Raw genomic sequence first — 17,500 nt, forward strand, 5'->3', positions numbered from 1 at the left:
CCATAGCAGCACCCACCTGTAGCACGCGCTCCAGCAGGTATATTTCACTGGTCACCCCCAAAGTCAATTCCTCCTTTGGCCTCCTTTCCTTCCAGTTCTCTGCTGCCAATGACTGGAACGAATTGCAAAAATCACTGAAGCTGGAGTCTTATATCTCCCTCACCAATTTTAATTAAGCATCAGTTGCCAGAGCAGCTAACCATTCATTGCACCTGTACACAGCCCATCTGTACACAGCCCATCTGTACACAGCCCATCTGTACACAGCCCATCTGTACACAGCCCATCTGTAGCCCACCCAACTACCTCATCCCCATATTGTTCTTTATTTTTTGCTAATTTGCACCCCAGTATCTCTACTTGCACATTCATCTTCTGCACATCTATCACTCCAGTGTTAAATTGCTAAATTGTAATTATTTCGCCACTATGGCCTATTTATTGCCTCCCTAATCTTACTACATTTGTACACACTGTACGTACGTTTGTTTATCTCGTGTAACTTTGTGTCGCACTGCTTTGCTTTATCTTGGCTGGGTCGCAGTTGTAAATGAGAACTTGTTCTCAACTGTCCTACCTGGTTAAATAAAGGTTCAATTTAAAAAACACAGGTACACCTTGTGTTGGGGAGAATAAAAGACCAATCTAAAATATGCAGTTTTGCCACACAACACAATGCCACAGATGTCTCAAGTTTTGAGGGAGCGTGCAATTGGCATGCGACTGCAGGAATGTCCACCAGAGCTGTTGTCAGATAATTGAATGTTAATTTCAAATCAAAATCATCAAATCAAATCTAATTTTATTTGTCACATACACATGGTAGGCAGATGTTAATGCGAGTGTAGCGAAATGCTTGTGCTTCTAGTTCCGACCATGTAGTAATATCCAACAAGTAATCTAACATAACAATTTCACAACAACTACCTTATACACAGTGTAAAGGAATGAATAAGAATATGTACATAAAAATATATGAATGAACGGCATAGGCAAGATGTAGTAGATGGTATACAGTATATACAGAGTACAGTATACACATATGAGATGAGTAATGTAGGGTATGTAAACATTATATAAAGTAGCATTGTTTAAAGTGGCTCGTGATACATTTATTAAATCAATTTTTTATCATTAAAGTGGCTGGAGTTGAGTCAGCATGTTGGCAGCAGCCACTCAATGTTAGTGATGGCTGTTTAACAGTCTGATGGCCTTGAGATAGAAGCTGTTTTTCAGTCTCTCGGTCCACGCTTTGATGCACTTGTACTGACCTCGCCTTCTTGATGGTAGCGGGGTGAACAGGCAGTGGCTCGGGTTGTTGTTGTCCTTTATGATCTTTATGGCCTTCCTGTGACATCTGGTGGTGTAGGTGTCCTAGAGGGCAGGTAGTTTGTGATGCGTTGTGCAGACCTCACTACCCTCTGGAGAGCCTTACGGTTGTGGGCGGAACAGTTGCCGTACCAGGCGGTGATACAGCCTGACAGGATGCTCTCGATTGTGCATCTGTAAACGTTTGTGGGTGTGTTTGGTGACAAGCCAAATTTCTTCAGCCTCCTGAGGTTGAAGAGGCGCTGCTGAGCCTTCTTCACGATGCTGTCTGTGTGGGTGGACCATTTCAGCTTGTCCTTGATGTGTACGCCAAGGAACTTAAAACTTTCCACCCTCTCCACTACTGTCCCGTCGATGTGGATAGGGGGCTGCTCCCTCTGCTGTTTCCTGAAGTCCACAACCATCTCTTTTGTTTTGTTGACTTTGAGTGTTAGGTTATTTCCTGACACCACACTCCGAGGGCCCTCACCTTCTCCCTGTAGGCCATATCGTTGTTGTTGGTAATCAAGCCTACCACGGTAGTGTCGTCTGCAAACTTGATGATTGAGTTGGAGGTGTGCATGGCCAAGCAGTCATGGGTGAACATACAGGAGAGTAGTTTTTCTCCAGTTTTGAGGATCAGCGGGGTGGAGATGTTGTTGCCTACCTTCACCACCTGGGGGTGGCCCGTCAGGAAGTCCAGGACCCAGTTGCACAGGGCGGGGTCAAGACCCAGAGCTTAATGATGTGTTTGTAGGGTACTATGGTGTTAAATGCTGAGCTGTGGTCGATGAACAGCATTCTTACATAGGTATTCCTCTTGTCCAGATGGGTCAGGGCAGTGTGCAGTGTGATTGCGATTGTGTCGTCTGTGGACCTATTCGAGCGGTAAGCAAATTAGAGTGGGTCTAGGGTGTCAGGTAGGGTGGAGGTGATATGGTCCTTGACTAGTATGGTCCTTGACTAGTCATTTAGCTCAGTTACCGTCGCTTTCTTGGGAACAGGAACAATGATGGCCCTCTTGAAGCATGTGGGAACAGCAGACTGGGATAAGGCATGCTCTGAGGACGCGGCTCGGGATGCCGTCTGGGCCGGCAGCCTTGCAAGGGTTAACACGTTTAAATGTTTTACTCATGTTGGCTGCAGTGAAGGATAGCCTGCACGTTTTTGTAGCGGGACATGACAGTGGCACTGTATTGCCCTCAAAGCGAGCAAAGAAGTTGTCCAGTTTGTCTGGGAGCAAGACATCCTGGTACGCGACGGGCCGGATTTCCTTTTGTGTCCGTGATTGACTGTAGACCCTGCCACATACCTCTCGTTTCTGAGCCGTTGAATTGCGACTCTACTTTGTCTCTATACTGACGCTTAGCTTGTTTTATTGCCTTGCGGAGGGAATAGATAACTGTTTGTATTCGGTCATGTTGCCGTTCACCTTGCCATGATTAAAAGCAGTGGTTCGCACTTTCAGTTTTGCCCGAATGCTGCCTTCAATCCACGGTTTCTGGTTGGGGAATGTTTTAATAGACGCTGTGGATACAACATCACCGATGCCCTTGCTAATAAACTCCCTCACCAAATTAGCGTATTCATCAATGTTGTTGTTCGACGCTATGCAAAATATATCCCAGTCCACGTGATCGAAGCAATCTTGAAGCGTGGAATCCGATTGGTCTGACCAGCGTTGAACAGACCTGAGCACGGGCGCTTCCTGTTTTAGTTTTAGTCTATAGGCTGGGAGCAACAAAATGGAGTCGTGGTCAGATTTTCCGAAAGGAGGGCGGGGGGAGGGCTTTATATGCGCCACGGAAGTTAGAATAACAACGATCCAGGGTTTTGCCAGCCCGTGTTGCGCATTCGATATGCTGATAAAATTTAGGGATCCTTGATTTCAGATCAGCCTTGTTAAAATCCCCAGCTACAATAAATGCAGTCTCAGGATATGTGGTTTCCAGTTTACATAGAGTCAAATGAAGTTCTTTCAGGGCCGTCAATGTGTCTGCTTGGGGGGGGGGGGAGATATACACGACTGTGATTATGATCAAAGAGAATTCTCTTGGTAGATAATGTGGTCTGCATTTGATTGTAAGGAATTCTAAGTCAGGTGAACAAAAGGACTTGAGTTCCTGTATGTTGTTATGATCACACCACGACTCGTTAATCATAAGGCATACACCCCCGCCCTTCTTACCAGAAAGATGTTTGTTTCTGTCAGCACGGTGCGTGAAGAAACCAGATGGCTGTACTGACTCTGATAACGTATCCAGAGTGAGCCATGTTTCCGTGAAACAAAGAACGTTAATCTCTGATGTCTCTCTGGAAGGCAACCCTTGCTCGGATATCGTTTACCTTGTTGTCAAGTGACTGGACATTGGCGAGTAGTATGCTCGGGAGCGGTGCGCGATGTGCCTGTCTACGGAGCCTGACCAGAAGACCGCTCTGTCTGCCCCTTCTGCGGCGCCGTTGTTTTGGGTCGCCGGCTGGGATCCGATCCATTGTCCTGGGTGGCGGACCAAACAGAGCATCCGCTTTGTGAAAGTTGTATTCCTGGTCGTAATGTTGGTGAGTTGACGTTGCTCTTATATCAAATTGTTCCTCCCGACAGTATGTAATACAACCTAAGATTTCCTGGGGTAACAATGTAAGAAATAACACATAAAATAAATATGCGAAGCGAGGTGGCCGTCTCTGTCGGCGCCGGAAGTCATAACTCCATCATTTCTCTAACATAAGCTGCCTTCAACGTCGTTTTTCGAGGATTTGGCAGTACGTCCGGCCTCACAACCGCAGACCACATGTATGGCGTCATGTGGGCGAGCGGTTTGCTGATGTCAACGTTGTGAACAGAGTGCCACATGGTGGTGGTGGAGTTATGGCGTAGGCAGGTATAAGCTACGGACAGCGAACACAATTGCATTTTATCAATGGCAATTTGAATGCAGAGATACCATGACGAGTTCCTGAGGCCCATTGGAACATCACCTCATATTTCAGCATGATAAAGCACCACCTCATGTCGCAAGGATCAGTACACAGTTCCTAGAAGCTGAAAATGTCCTAGTTCTTCCCTGGCCTACATACTCACCAGACATGTCACCCATTAAGCATGTTTGGGATGCTCTGTACGACAGCATGTTCCAGTTCCCGACAAATATACAACATCTTTGCACAGCCATCGAAGATGAGTGGGACCACATTCCTCAGGCCACAATCCCTGATCAACTCTATGTTTCAAAGACAATTGTGTAGTCTAGAGCGATTTTCTAGGTTAGCTAGCCAGCTATTGTCGTTCTTTTAACGTAACGTAATCAACACTGCTAGCTAGCCAGCTAGCCCCCGAATAGCAGCACTGTAGAAACTATTACACTCAACGGAACGACTTGATTAGTGTAGTGTCAAAAACGCAGCCACTGCCAGCTAGCCTACAAAGTCAACAACGCAGCCACTGCCAGCTAGCCTACTCCAGCAGTACTGTATCATTTCAATCATTTTAGTCAATAAGATTCTTGCTACGTAAGCTTAACTTTCTGAACATTCGAGACGTGTAGTCCACTTGTCATTCCAATCTCCTTTGCATTAGCGTAGCCTCTTCTGTAGCCTGTCAACTATGTGTCTATCTATCCCTGTTCTCTCCTCTCTGCACAGACCATACAAACGCTCCACACCGCGTGGCCGCGGCCACCCTAATCTGGTGGTCCCAGCGCGCACGACCCACGTGGAGTTCCAGGTCTCCGGTAGCCTCTGGAACTGCCGATCTGCGGCCAACAAGGCAGAGTTCATCTCAGCCTATGCCTCCCTCCAGTCCCTCGACTTCTTGGCACTGACGGAAACATGGATCACCACAGATAACACTGCTACTCCTACTGCTCTCTCTTCGTCCGCCCACGTGTTCTCGCACACCCCGAGAGCTTCTGGTCAGCGGGGTGGTGGCACCAGGATCCTCATCTCTCCCAAGTGGTCATTCTCTCTTTCTCCCCTTACCCATCTGTCTATCGCCTCCTTTGAATTCCATGCTGTCACAGTTACCAGCCCTTTCAAGCTTAACATCCTTATCATTTATCGCCCTCCAGGTTCCCTCGGAGAGTTCATCAATGAGCTTGATGCCTTGATAAGCTCCTTTCCTGAAGATGGCTCACCTCTCACAGTCCTGGGCGACTTTAACCTCCCCACGTCTACCTTTGACTCATTCCTCTCTGCCTCCTTCTTTCCACTCCTCTCCTCTTTGACCTCACCCCCTCACCTTCCCCCCCTACTCACAAGGCAGGCAATACGCTCGACCTCATCTTTACTAGATGCTGTTCTTCCACTAACCTCATTGCAACTCCCCTCCAAGTCTCCGACCACTACCTTGTATCCTTTTCCCTCTCGCTCTCATCCAACACTTCCCACACTGCCCCTACTCGGATGGTATCGCGCCGTTCCAACCTTCGCTCTCTCTCCCCCGCTACTCTCTCCTCTTCCATCCTATCATCTCTTCCCTCTGCTCAAACCTTCTCCAACCTATCTCCTGATTCTGCCTCCTCAACCCTCCTCTCTTCCCTTTCTGCATCCTTTGACTCTCTATGTCCCCTATCCTCCAGGCCGGCTCGGTCCTCCCCTCCCGCTCCGTGGCTCGACGACTCATTGCGAGCTCACAGAACAGGGCTCCGGGCAGCCGAGCGGAAATGGAGGAAAACTCGCCTCCCTGCGGACCTGGCATCCTTTCACTCCCTCCTCTCTACATTTTCCTCCTCTGTCTCTGCTGCTAAAGCCACTTTCTACCACTCTAAATTCCAAGCATCTGCCTCTAACCCTAGGAAGCTCTTTGCCACCTTCTCCTCCCTCCTGAATCCTCCTCCCCCTCCCCCCTCCTCCCTCTCTGCAGATGACTTCGTCAACCATTTTGAAAAGAAGGTCGACGACATCCGATCCTCGTTTGCTAAGTCAAACGACACCGCTGGTTCTGCTCACACTGCCCTACCCTGTGCTCTGACCTCTTTCTCCCTCTCTCTCCAGATGAAATCTCGCTTCTTGTGACGGCCGGCCGCCCAACAACCTGCCCGCTTGACCCTATCCCCTCCTCTCTTCTCCAGACCATTTCCGGAGACCTTCTCCCTTACCTCACCTCGCTCATCAACTCATCCCTGACCGCTGGCTACGTCCCTTCCGTCTTCAAGAGAGCGAGAGTTGCACCCCTTCTGAAAAAACCTACACTCGATCCCTCCGATGTCAACAACTACAGACCAGTATCCCTTCTTTCTTTTCTCTCCAAAACTCTTGAACATGCCGTCCTTGGCCAGCTCTCCCGCTATCTCTCTCAGAATGACCTTCTTGATCCTAATCAGTCAGGTTTCAAGACTAGTCATTCAACTGAGACTGCTCTTCTCTGTATCACGGAGGCGCTCCGCACTGCTAAAGCTAACTCTCTCTCCTCTGCTCTCATCCTTCTAGACCTATCGGCTGCCTTCGATACTGTGAACCATCAGATCCTCCTCTCCACCCTCTCCGAGTTGGGCATCTCCGGCGCGGCCCACGCTTGGATTGCGTCCTACCTGACAGGTCGCTCCTACCAGGTGGCGTGGCGAGAATCTGTCTCCTCACCACGCGCTCTCACCACTGGTGTCCCCCAGGGCTCTGTTCTAGGCCCTCTCCTATTCTCGCTATACACCAAGTTACTTGGCTCTGTCATAACCTCACATGGTCTCTCCTATCATTGCTATGCAGACGACACACAATTAATCTTCTCCTTTCCCCCTTCTGATGACCAGGTGGCGAATCGCATCTCTGCATGTCTGGCAGACATATCAGTGTGGATGACGGATCACCACCTCAAGCTGAACCTCGGCAAGACGGAGCTGCTCTTCCTCCCGGGGAAGGACTGCCCGTTCCATGATCTCGCCATCACGGTTGACAACTCCATTGTGTCCTCCTCCCAGAGCGCTAAGAACCTTGGCGTGATCCTGGACAACACCCTGTCGTTCTCAACTAACATCAAGGCGGTGGCCCGTTCCTGTAGGTTCATGCTCTACAACATCCGCAGAGTACGACCCTGCCTCACACAGGAAGCGGCGCAGGTCCTAATCCAGGCACTTGTCATCTCCCGTCTGGATTACTGCAACTCGCTGTTGGCTGGGCTCCCTGCCTGTGCCATTAAACCCCTACAACTCATCCAGAACGCCGCAGCCCGTCTGGTGTTCAACCTTCCCAAGTTCTCTCACGTCACCCCGCTCCTCCGCTCTCTCCACTGGCTTCCAGTTGAAGCTCGCATCCGCTACAAGACCATGGTGCTTGCCTACGGAGCTGTGAGGGGAACGGCACCGCAGTACCTCCAGGCTCTGATCAGGCCCTACACCCAAACAAGGACACTGCGTTCATCCACCTCTGGCCTGCTCGCCTCCCTACCACTGAGGAAGTACAGTTCCCGCTCAGCCCAGTCAAAACTGTTCGCTGCTCTGGCCCCCCAATGGTGGAACAAACTCCCTCACGACGCCAGGACACCTGAAACCCCACCTCTTTAAGGAATACCTAGGATAGGATAAAGTAATCCTTCTCACCCCCCCTTAAATGATTTAGATGCACTATTGTAAAGTGGCTGTTCCACTGGATGTCATAAGGTGAATTCACCAATTTGTAAGTCGCTCTGGATAAGAGCGTCTGCCAAATGACTTAAATGTAAATGTAATGTGAAGGAGATGTGTCACACTGTATGAGGCAGATGGCGGTCACATCAGGTACTGACTGGTTTTCTGATCCTCTTCCCTACCCTTTCTTAAGGTATCTTTGACCAACAGATGCATATCTGTACTCCCAGTTATGTGAAATCCATAGATTAGGGACTAATGAATTCATTAATTATATGAACTGTAACTCAGTAAAATCTTTGAAATTGTTGCATGTTGCATTTATATTTCTGTTCAGCATATATCCTGAAACTGGTAATGAATGGTGTGGCTGTTGAACAAGCTGAGGAGACTCAATTACTTGCCGTTACCTTAGATTTAATCTTTTGACCATGATAGTTTACAATGGTTGTAAAGATGGGGAGAGGTCTGTCCGTAAAAAAGAGATCCTCGGGCCTCCCGGGTGGCGCAGTGGTCTAGGGCATCGCAGCGCTAGCTGCACCACCAGAGGTTCTGGGATCTCGCCCAGGCTCTGTCGCAGCCGGCTGCGACCGGGAGGTCCGTGGGGCGGCGCACAATTGGCCTAGCGTCGTCCGGGTTAGCGAGGGTTTGGTTGGTAGGGATATCCTTGTCTCATCGCCCACTAGCGACTCTTGTGGTGGGCCGGGCACAGTGCACGCTAACCAGGTCGCCAGGTGCACAGTGTTTCATCCGACACATTGGTGCGGCCGGCTTCCGGGTTGGATGCGTGCTGTGTTAAGAAGCAGTGCGGCTTGGTTGGGTTGTGTTTCGGAGGACCTTCGTCTCTCCCGAGCCCGTACGGGAGTTGTAGCGATGAGAGAAGATAGTAACTACTAGCAATTGGATACCACGAAATTAGGGAGAAATGGGGATTTAAAAATCTATTTAAAAAAGATGCTCAGATTTCTTGACACCACACTCCTAAAGCAGGTCCTGCGGGCTCTAGTTTGATCTTATCTTGATTATTGTCCAGTCATGTGGTCAAGTGCTGCAAAGAAACACCAAGTTAAGCTGTAGCTGGCCCAGAACAAAGGCACGTCTTGCTCTTCATTGTAATCAGAGGGCTGATATAAATACTGTGCATGCCAGTCTCACTTGACTCAGAGTTGAGGAGAGACTGACTGCATCACTTCTTCTTTTTATAAGAAACAATGTGTTGAAAATCCCAAATTGTTTGCATAATCAACTTACACACAGCTCTGACACACACACTTACTCCACCAGAGGTCTTTTGACAGTCCTCTTGTCACGCCCTGACCTGAGTATTCTTTGTTTTCTTTATATACACTTAGGAAGCAACACTGATTGACAATAAATTTCACATGCGGTTGTGCAAATGGAATAGACAACAGGTGGAAATTATAGACATTTAGCAAGACACCCCCAATAAAGTAGTGGTTCTGCAGGTGGGGACCACAGACCACTTCTCAGTTCCTATGCTTCCTGGCTGATGTTTTGGTCACTTTTGAATGCTGGCGGTGCTTTGACTCTAGTGGTAGCATGAGACGGAGTCTACAACCCACACAAGTGGCTCAGGTAGTGCAGCTCATCCAGGATGGCACATCAATGAGAGATGTGGCAAGAAGGTTTGCTGTGTCTGTCAGCGTAGTGTCCAGAGCATGGAGGCGATACCAGGAGACAGGCCAGTACATCAGGAGACGTGGAGGAGGCCGTAGGAGGGCAACAACCCAGCAGCAGGACCGCTACCTCCGCTTTTGTGCAAGGAGGAGCACTGCCAGAGCCCTGCAAAATGACCTCCAGCAGGCCACAAATGTGCATGTGTCTGCTCAAACGGTCAGAAACAGACTCCATGAGGGTGGTATGAGGGTCCAACGTCCACAGGTGGGGGTTGTGCTTACAGCCAAACACCGTGCAGGACGTTTGGCATTTGCCAGAGAACACCAAGATTGGCAAATTCGCCCCTGTGCTCTTCACAGATGAAAGCAGTTTCACACTGAGCACATGTGACAGACATGACAGTCTGGAGACGCCATGGAGAACGTTCTGCTGCCTGCAACATCCTCCAGCATGACCGGTGTGGTGGTGGGTCAGTCATGGTGTGGGGTGGCATTTCTTTGGGGGGCCGCACAGCCCTCCATGACTGACTGTCATTAGGTACCGAGATGAGATCCTCAGACCCCTTGTGAGACCATATACTGGTGCGGTTGGCCCTGGGTTCCTCCTACTGCAAGACAATAATAGACCTCATGTGGCTGGAGTGTGTCAGCAGTTCCTGCAAGAGGAAGGCATGTCTCGCTCCATCCACCAACGCCACGTTGCACCACAGACTGTCCAGGAGTTGGCGGATGCTTTAGTCCAGGTCTGGGAGGAGATCCCTCAGGAGACCATCCGCCACCTCATCAGGAGCATGCCCAGGCATTGTAGGGAGGTCATACAGGCACGTGGAGGCCACACACACTACTGAGCCTCATTTTGACTTGTTTTAAGGACATTACATCAAAGTTGGATCGGCCTGTAGTGTGGTTTTCCACTTTGATTTTGAGTGTGACTCCATGGGTTGATAAATATGATTTCCATTGATAATTTTTGTGTGATGTTGTTGTCAGCACATTCAACTATGTAAAGAAAAAAGTATTTAATAAGAATATTTTATTTATTCAGATCTTGGATGTGTTATTTTAGTGTTCCCTTTATTTTTTGAGCAGTGTATTTTGATTAGGTCAGGGTGTGACATGGGTGATGTATGTGTTTTGTACTGTCTAGGGGTTTTGTAGGTTTATGGGGTTGTTTACCATTGAGGTGTTTATGTATGTCTATGGTTGCCTAGATTGGTTCTCAATTAGAGGCAGTTGCCTGTGTCTGCACATTTAGATTATATAGTGTCACGGTCGTTTGTTGTTTTGTAAGTTTGTTTCAGTGTTCTTTCTTCATTAAATATAGAACATGTTTTCATATCACGCTGCGCCTTGGTCTCCTCACTACGACGATCGTGACACCTCTAATCCAGGACAAATTCCGTAAAGCGTACAGTATTATATAGAGCACTCATTGCATGGAACTTCCTTTATATATACTTCCTCTATATAGGGAATAGGGCTCTGGTCAACAGTAGTGTTCTATATAGGGCTCTGGTCAACAAAATCAAATCAAAATCAAATCAAATGTATTTATATAGCCCTTCGTACATCAGCTGATATCTCAAAGTGCTGTACAGAAACCCAGCCTGAAACCCCAAACAGCAAGCAATGCAGGTGTAGAAGCACGGTGACTAGGAAAAACTTCCTAGAAAGGCCAAAACCGAGGAAGAAACCTAGAGAGGAACCAGGCTATGTGGGGAAGCCAGTCCTCTTCTGGCTGTGCCGGGTGGAGATTATAACAGAACATGGCCAAGATGTTCAAACGTTCATAAATGACCAGCATGGTCCAATAATAATAAGGCAGAACAGTTGAAACTGGAGCAGCAGCACGGCCAGGTGGACTGGGGACAGCAAGGAGTCATCATGTCAGGTAGTCCTGAGGCATGGTCCTAGGGCTCAGGTCCTCCGAGAGAGAGAAAGAAAGAGAGAATTAGAGAGAGCACACTTAAATTCACACAGGACACTGAATAGGACAGGAGAAGTACTCCAGATATAACAAACTGCCCCTAGCCCCCCGACACATAAAATACTGCAGCATAAATACTGGAGGCTGAGACAGGAGGGGTCAGGAGACAATGTGGCCCCATCCGAGGACCTAAAACGGAACCTTGAGGAACACCAAAATTTACAGTTGATTTGTCAGAGGACAAACCATTCACAGAGACAAACTGATATCTTTCCGACAGATAAGATCTAAACCAGGCCAGAACTTGTCCGTGTAGACCAATTTGGGTTTCCAATCTCTCCAAAAGAATGTGGTGATCGATGGTATCAAAAGCAGCACTAAGGTCTAGGAGCACGAGGACAGATGCAGAGCCTCGGTCTGCTGCCATTAAAAGGTCATTTACCACCTTCACAAGTGCAGTCTCAGTGCTATGATGGGGTCTAAAACCAGACTGAAGCATTTTGTATACATTGTTTGTCTTCAGGAAGGCAGTGATTTGCTGCGCAACAGCCTTTTCTAAAATGTTTGAGAGGAATGGAAGATTCGATATAGGCCGATAGTTTTTTATATTTTCTGGGTCAAGGTTTGGCTTTTTCAAGAGAGGCTTTATTACTGCCACTTTTAGTGAATTTGGTACACATCCGGTGGATAGAGAGCCGTTTATTATGTTCAACATAGGAGGGCCAAGCACAGGAAGCAGCTCTTTCAGTAGTTTAGTTGGAATAGGGTCCAGTATGCAGCTTGATGGTTTAGAGGCCATGATTATTTTCATCATTGTGTCAGTAGTGCACCATACACTATAGTGCACCGTGCACCATACACTATAGTGCACCGTGCACCATACAGTAGTGCACCATACACACACTTACCCCACCAGAGGTCTTCTCACAGTCCTCTAATCCAGAACAAATTCCATAAAGTGTACAGTAATGTCTAGAGCCATAATTGCATCTCATATTGCTCAAATAAACAGAAAACCTGGTTTCAAAAAACAGATAAAGCAACACCTCACGGCACAACGCCTCTCCCCTATTTGACCTAGACAGTTTGTGTGTATGTATGGATGTGTAGGCTGTGTGTGGATGTATGGATGTGTAGGCTATGTGTGGATGCATGGATGTGTAGGCTGTGTGTGGATGTATGGATGTGTAGGCTGTATGGATGTGTGGATGTATGGATGTGTAGGCTATGTGTGGATGTATGGATGTGTAGGCTGTGTGTGGATGTATGGATGTGTAGGCTGTATGGATGTGTGGATGTATGGATGTGTAGGCTTTGTGTGGATGTATGGATGTGTAGGCTGTGTGTGGATGTATGGATGTGTAGGCTGTGTGTGGATGTATGGATGTGTAGGCTATGTGTGGATGTATGGATGTGTAGGCTGTGTGTGGATGTATGGATGTGTAGGCTGTGTGTGGATGTATGGATGTGTAGGCGTGTGTGTGTGGATGTGGATGTATGGATGTGTAGGCTGTATGGATGTATGATAGGCTGTATGGATGTGTAGGCTATGTGTGGATGTATGGATGTGTGTGGATGTATGGATGTGTAGGCCGTGTGTGAATGTGTAGGCTATGTGTGGATGTATGGATGTGTAGGGTGTATGGATGTGTGGATGTATGGATGTGTGGATGTGTGGATGTATGGATGTGTAGGCTGTGTGTGGATGTGTGGATGTGTAGGCTATGTGTGGATGTATGGATGTGTAGGCTGTATGGATGTGTGGATGTATGGATGTGTAGGCCATGTGTGGATGTGTAGGCTATGTGTGGATGTATGGATGTGTAGGCTGTATGGATGTGTGGATGTATGGATGTGTAGGCTGTGTGTGGATGTGTGGATGTGTAGGCCGTGTGTGGATGTGTAGGCTATGTGTGGATGTATGGATGTGTAGGCTGTATGGATGTGTGGATGTATGGATGTGTAGGCCATGTGTGGATGTGTAGGCTGTGTGTGGATGTATGGATGTGTAGGCTATGTGTGGATGTATGGGTGTGTAGGCTGTGTGTGGATGTATGGATGTGTAGGCCGTGTGTGGATGTGTAGGCTATGTGTGGATGTATGGATGTGTAGGCTGTATGGATGTGTGGATGTATGGATGTGTGTGGATGTATGGATGTGTAGGCCGTGTGTGGATGTGTAGGCTATGTGTGGATGTATGGATGTGTAGGCTGTATGGATGTGTGGATGTATGGATGTGTAGATGTGTGGATGTGTAGGCTATGTGTGGATGTATGGATGTGTAGGCTGTGTGTGATGTGATGTGTGGATGTGTAGGCTGTATGGTGTATGGATGTATGGATGTGTAGGCCGTGTGTGGATGTGTAGGCTATGTGTGGATGTATGGATGTGTAGGCTGTATGGATGTGTGGATGTATGGATGTGTAGGCTGTGTGTGGATGTATGGATGTGTAGGCTGTGTGTGGATGTATGGATGTGTAGGCTGTGTGTGGATGTATGGATGTGTAGGCTATGTGTGGATGTATGGATGTGTAGGCTGTGTGTGGATGTGTGGATGTGTAGGCCGTGTGTGGATGTGTAGGCTATGTGTGGATGTATGGATGTGTAGGCTGTATGGATGTGTGGATGTATGGATGTGTAGGCTGTGTGTGGATGTGTGGATGTATGGATGTGTAGGCTATGTGTGGATGTATGGATGTGTAGGCTGTGTGTGGATGTATGGATGTATAGGCTGCCTGGATGTATCGATTGATATGTAGGCTATGTGTGCCTTTTTTAAATCTATGTAGTTCTGTCCATGTCGTTCATGGTTTGTGTGGACCCAAGGAAGAGTAGCTGCTGCTTTTGCAACAGCTAATGGGGATCCTAATAAAATACCAAAATGCCAATCATTTAGATTCAATATCATGACCTAAACAATGTTCTCTTGACTTTCTGAAATATATCTTCAACACTGACTGTGATGTGTGTGTGTGCGTGTGCTTGTGCGTGCGTGCGTGTGTGTGCGTGTGTGTAGATTTCAGGTAGTGATGCAGGTTGGACGTTGGGCTACATGCTGAATCTGACCAATATGATTCCAGCCGAGGCTCCAGACACTCCTCCTCTTCCTCACGCCGGCTACGTCACCCTCCTCTTCTTCATCTCTCTTCTCCTCTTCTTCCTCCTCTTCCTCTGTTTCCGATTCCTGTGGCCGCGCCGCAACTCCCAGACACAGATGATATAGACACGCTGGACACCATAAGGACACTGTGTGTGTGTGTGTGTGTGTGTGTGTGTGTGTGTGTGTGTGTGTGTGTGTGTGTGTGTGTGTGTGTGTGTGTGTGTGTGTGTGTGTGTGTGAACTATGTGAACATGATGTTTATAAAATGTATCTCATGTTGTCATGCTTCTTATTCTCCAGTAAAGTTCAGATGTATAAAACAAACTGACCTTACTGTCATTTACTGTCTCTTTGAAATAATGTTCAAATGAAATACTCACCTGACATATTCAAATTATGTAAAAATTACGGATTGACTATATGAACCGGTTGATAAAAGATTTATAACAGGTTTATAACAGGTTTGTATTGACTATATGAACAGGTTTATAACAGGTTTATAACAGGTTTATAGCAGGTTGGTATTGACTATATGAACAGGTTTATAGCAGGTTTGTATTGACTATATGAACAGGTTTATAACAGGTTTGTATTGACTATATGAACAGGTTTATAACAGGTTTATAACAGGTTTGTATTGACTATATGAACAGGTTTATAACAGGTTTGTATTGACTATATGAACAGGTTTATAACAGGTTTGTATTGACTATATGAACAGGTTTATAACAGGTTTGTATTGACTATATGAACAGGTTTATAACAGGTTTGTATTGACTATATGAACAGGTTTATAACAGGTTTATAACAGGTTTATAACAGGTTTGTATTGACTATATGAACAGGTTTATAACAGGTTTGTATTGACTATATGAACAGGTTTATAACAGGTTTGTATTGACTATATGAACAGGTTTATAGCAGGTTTGTATTGACTATATGAACAGGTTTATAGCAGGTTTGTATTGACTAAATGAACAGGTTTATAACAGGTTTGTATTGACTTTGTATTAACTCTATGAACAGGTTTGTATTGACTTATAACAGGTTTATAACAGGTTTGTATTGACTATATGAACAGGTTTATAACAGGTTTGTATTGACTATATGAACAGGTTTATAACAGGTTTGTATTGACTATATGAACAGGTCTATAACAGGTTTGTATTGACACTATGAACAGGTTTATAACAGGTTTGTATTGACTATATGAACAGGTTTATAACAGGTTTGTATTGACTAAATGAACAGGTTTATAACAGGTTTATAACAGGTTTGTATTGACTCTATGAACAGGTTTATAACAGGTTTATAACAGGTTTGTATTGACTATATGAACAGGTTTATAACAGGTTTGTATTGACTATATGAACAGGTTTATAACAGGTTTATAACAGGTTTGTATTGACTATATGAACAGGTTTATAGCAGGTTTGTATTGACTATATGAACAGGTTTATAACAGGTTTGTATTGACTATATGAACAGGTTTATAACAGGTTTGTATTGACTCTATGAACAGGTTTATAACAGGTTTATAACAGGTTTATAACAGGTTTATAACAGGTTTGTATTGACTATATGAACAGGTTTATAGCAGGTTTGTATTGACTATATGAACAGGTTTATAGCAGGTTTGTATTGACTATATGAACAGGTTTATAGCAGGTTTGTATTGACTATATGAACAGGTTTATAACAGGTTTGTATTGACTCTATGAACAGGTTTATAACAGGTTTATAACAGGTTTATAACAGGTTTATAACAGGTTTATAACAGGTTTATAACAGGTTTGTATTGACTATATGAACAGGTTTATAACAGGTTGGTATTGACTATATGAACAGGTTTATAGCAGTTTTGTATTGACTATATGAACAGGTTTATAACAGTTTTGTATTGACTATATGAGCAGGTTTATAACAGTTTTGTAACAGATAAGAGGTTTTTACTTTTGACTATATGAGCAGGTTTATAACAGGCCTGTATTGACTATATGAGAAGGTTAAAACTTCTTATGGCTCAAATCCGGTCAACGGGATTGATTTGACAACATCCGGTGAAATGGCATATACTTATATTTAACTGAATGGCAGATACAAATATTTAACTTCAGGTTAACTTCTGGAGGAAGGACTGGAGGAGGGTGAAGTGGTGGAGGGAGGACTGGAGGAGGGTGAAGTGGTGGAGGGAGGACTGGAGGAGGGTGAAGTGGTGGAGGGAGGACTGGAGGAGGGTGAAGTGGTGGTGGGGAGGACTGGAGGAGGGTGAAGTGGTGGAGGGAGGACTGGAGGAGGGTGAAGTGGTGGAGGGAGGACTGGAGGAGGGTGAAGTGGTGGAGGGAGGACTGGAGGAGGGTGAAGTGGTGGAGGGAGGACTGGAGGAGGGTGAAGTGGTGGAGGGAGGACTGGAGGAGGGTGAAGTGGTGGAGGGAGGACTGGAGGGGAGGGTGAAGTGGTGGAGGGAGGACTGGAGGAGGGTGAAGTGGTGGAGGGAGGACTGGAGGAGGGTGAAGTGGTGGAGGGAGGACTGGAGGAGGGTGAAGTGGTGGAGGGAGGACTGGAGGAGGGTGAAGTGGTGGAGGGAGGACTGGAGGAGGGTGAAGTGGTGGAGGAGGGAGGACTGGAGGAGGGTGAAGTGGTGGAGGGAGGACTGGAGGAGGGTGAAGTGGTGGAGGGAGGACTGGAGGAGGGTGAAGTGGTGGAGGGAGGACTGGAGGAGGGTGAAGTGGTGGAGGGAGGACTGGAGGAGGGTGAAGTGGTGGAGGGAGGACTGGAGGAGGGTGAAGTGGTGGAGGGAGGACTGGAGGAGGGTGAATTGGTGGAGGGAGGACTGGAGGAGGGAGGGAGTGAAGTGGTGGAGGGAGGACTGGAGGAGGGTGAAGTGGTGGAGGGAGGACTGAGGAGGGTGAAGTGGTGGAGGGAGGACTGGAGGAGGGTGAAGTGGTGGAGGGAGGACTGGAGGAGGGTG

General features: G+C 46.9%; 1 protein-coding gene across 1 annotated transcript in view; it reads left to right on the forward strand.

The window, feature by feature from the left end:
• Positions 1-14,853, forward strand: part of entpd1 (ectonucleoside triphosphate diphosphohydrolase 1) — a 39,223-nt gene extending 24,370 nt beyond the window's left edge. Inside the window, exon 8 of the mRNA XM_064933328.1 lies at positions 14,446-14,853. Within this exon, the coding sequence (XP_064789400.1) occupies positions 14,446-14,652 (207 nt within the window). The 3' untranslated portion in view covers positions 14,653-14,853. The remainder of the gene's footprint in view (positions 1-14,445) is intronic.
• Positions 14,854-17,500: the final 2,647 nt, after the last annotated feature.

Source organism: Oncorhynchus masou, chromosome 24, assembly GCF_036934945.1.
Source record: "Oncorhynchus masou masou isolate Uvic2021 chromosome 24, UVic_Omas_1.1, whole genome shotgun sequence".
Classification (NCBI taxonomy): Eukaryota; Metazoa; Chordata; class Actinopteri; order Salmoniformes; family Salmonidae; genus Oncorhynchus; species Oncorhynchus masou.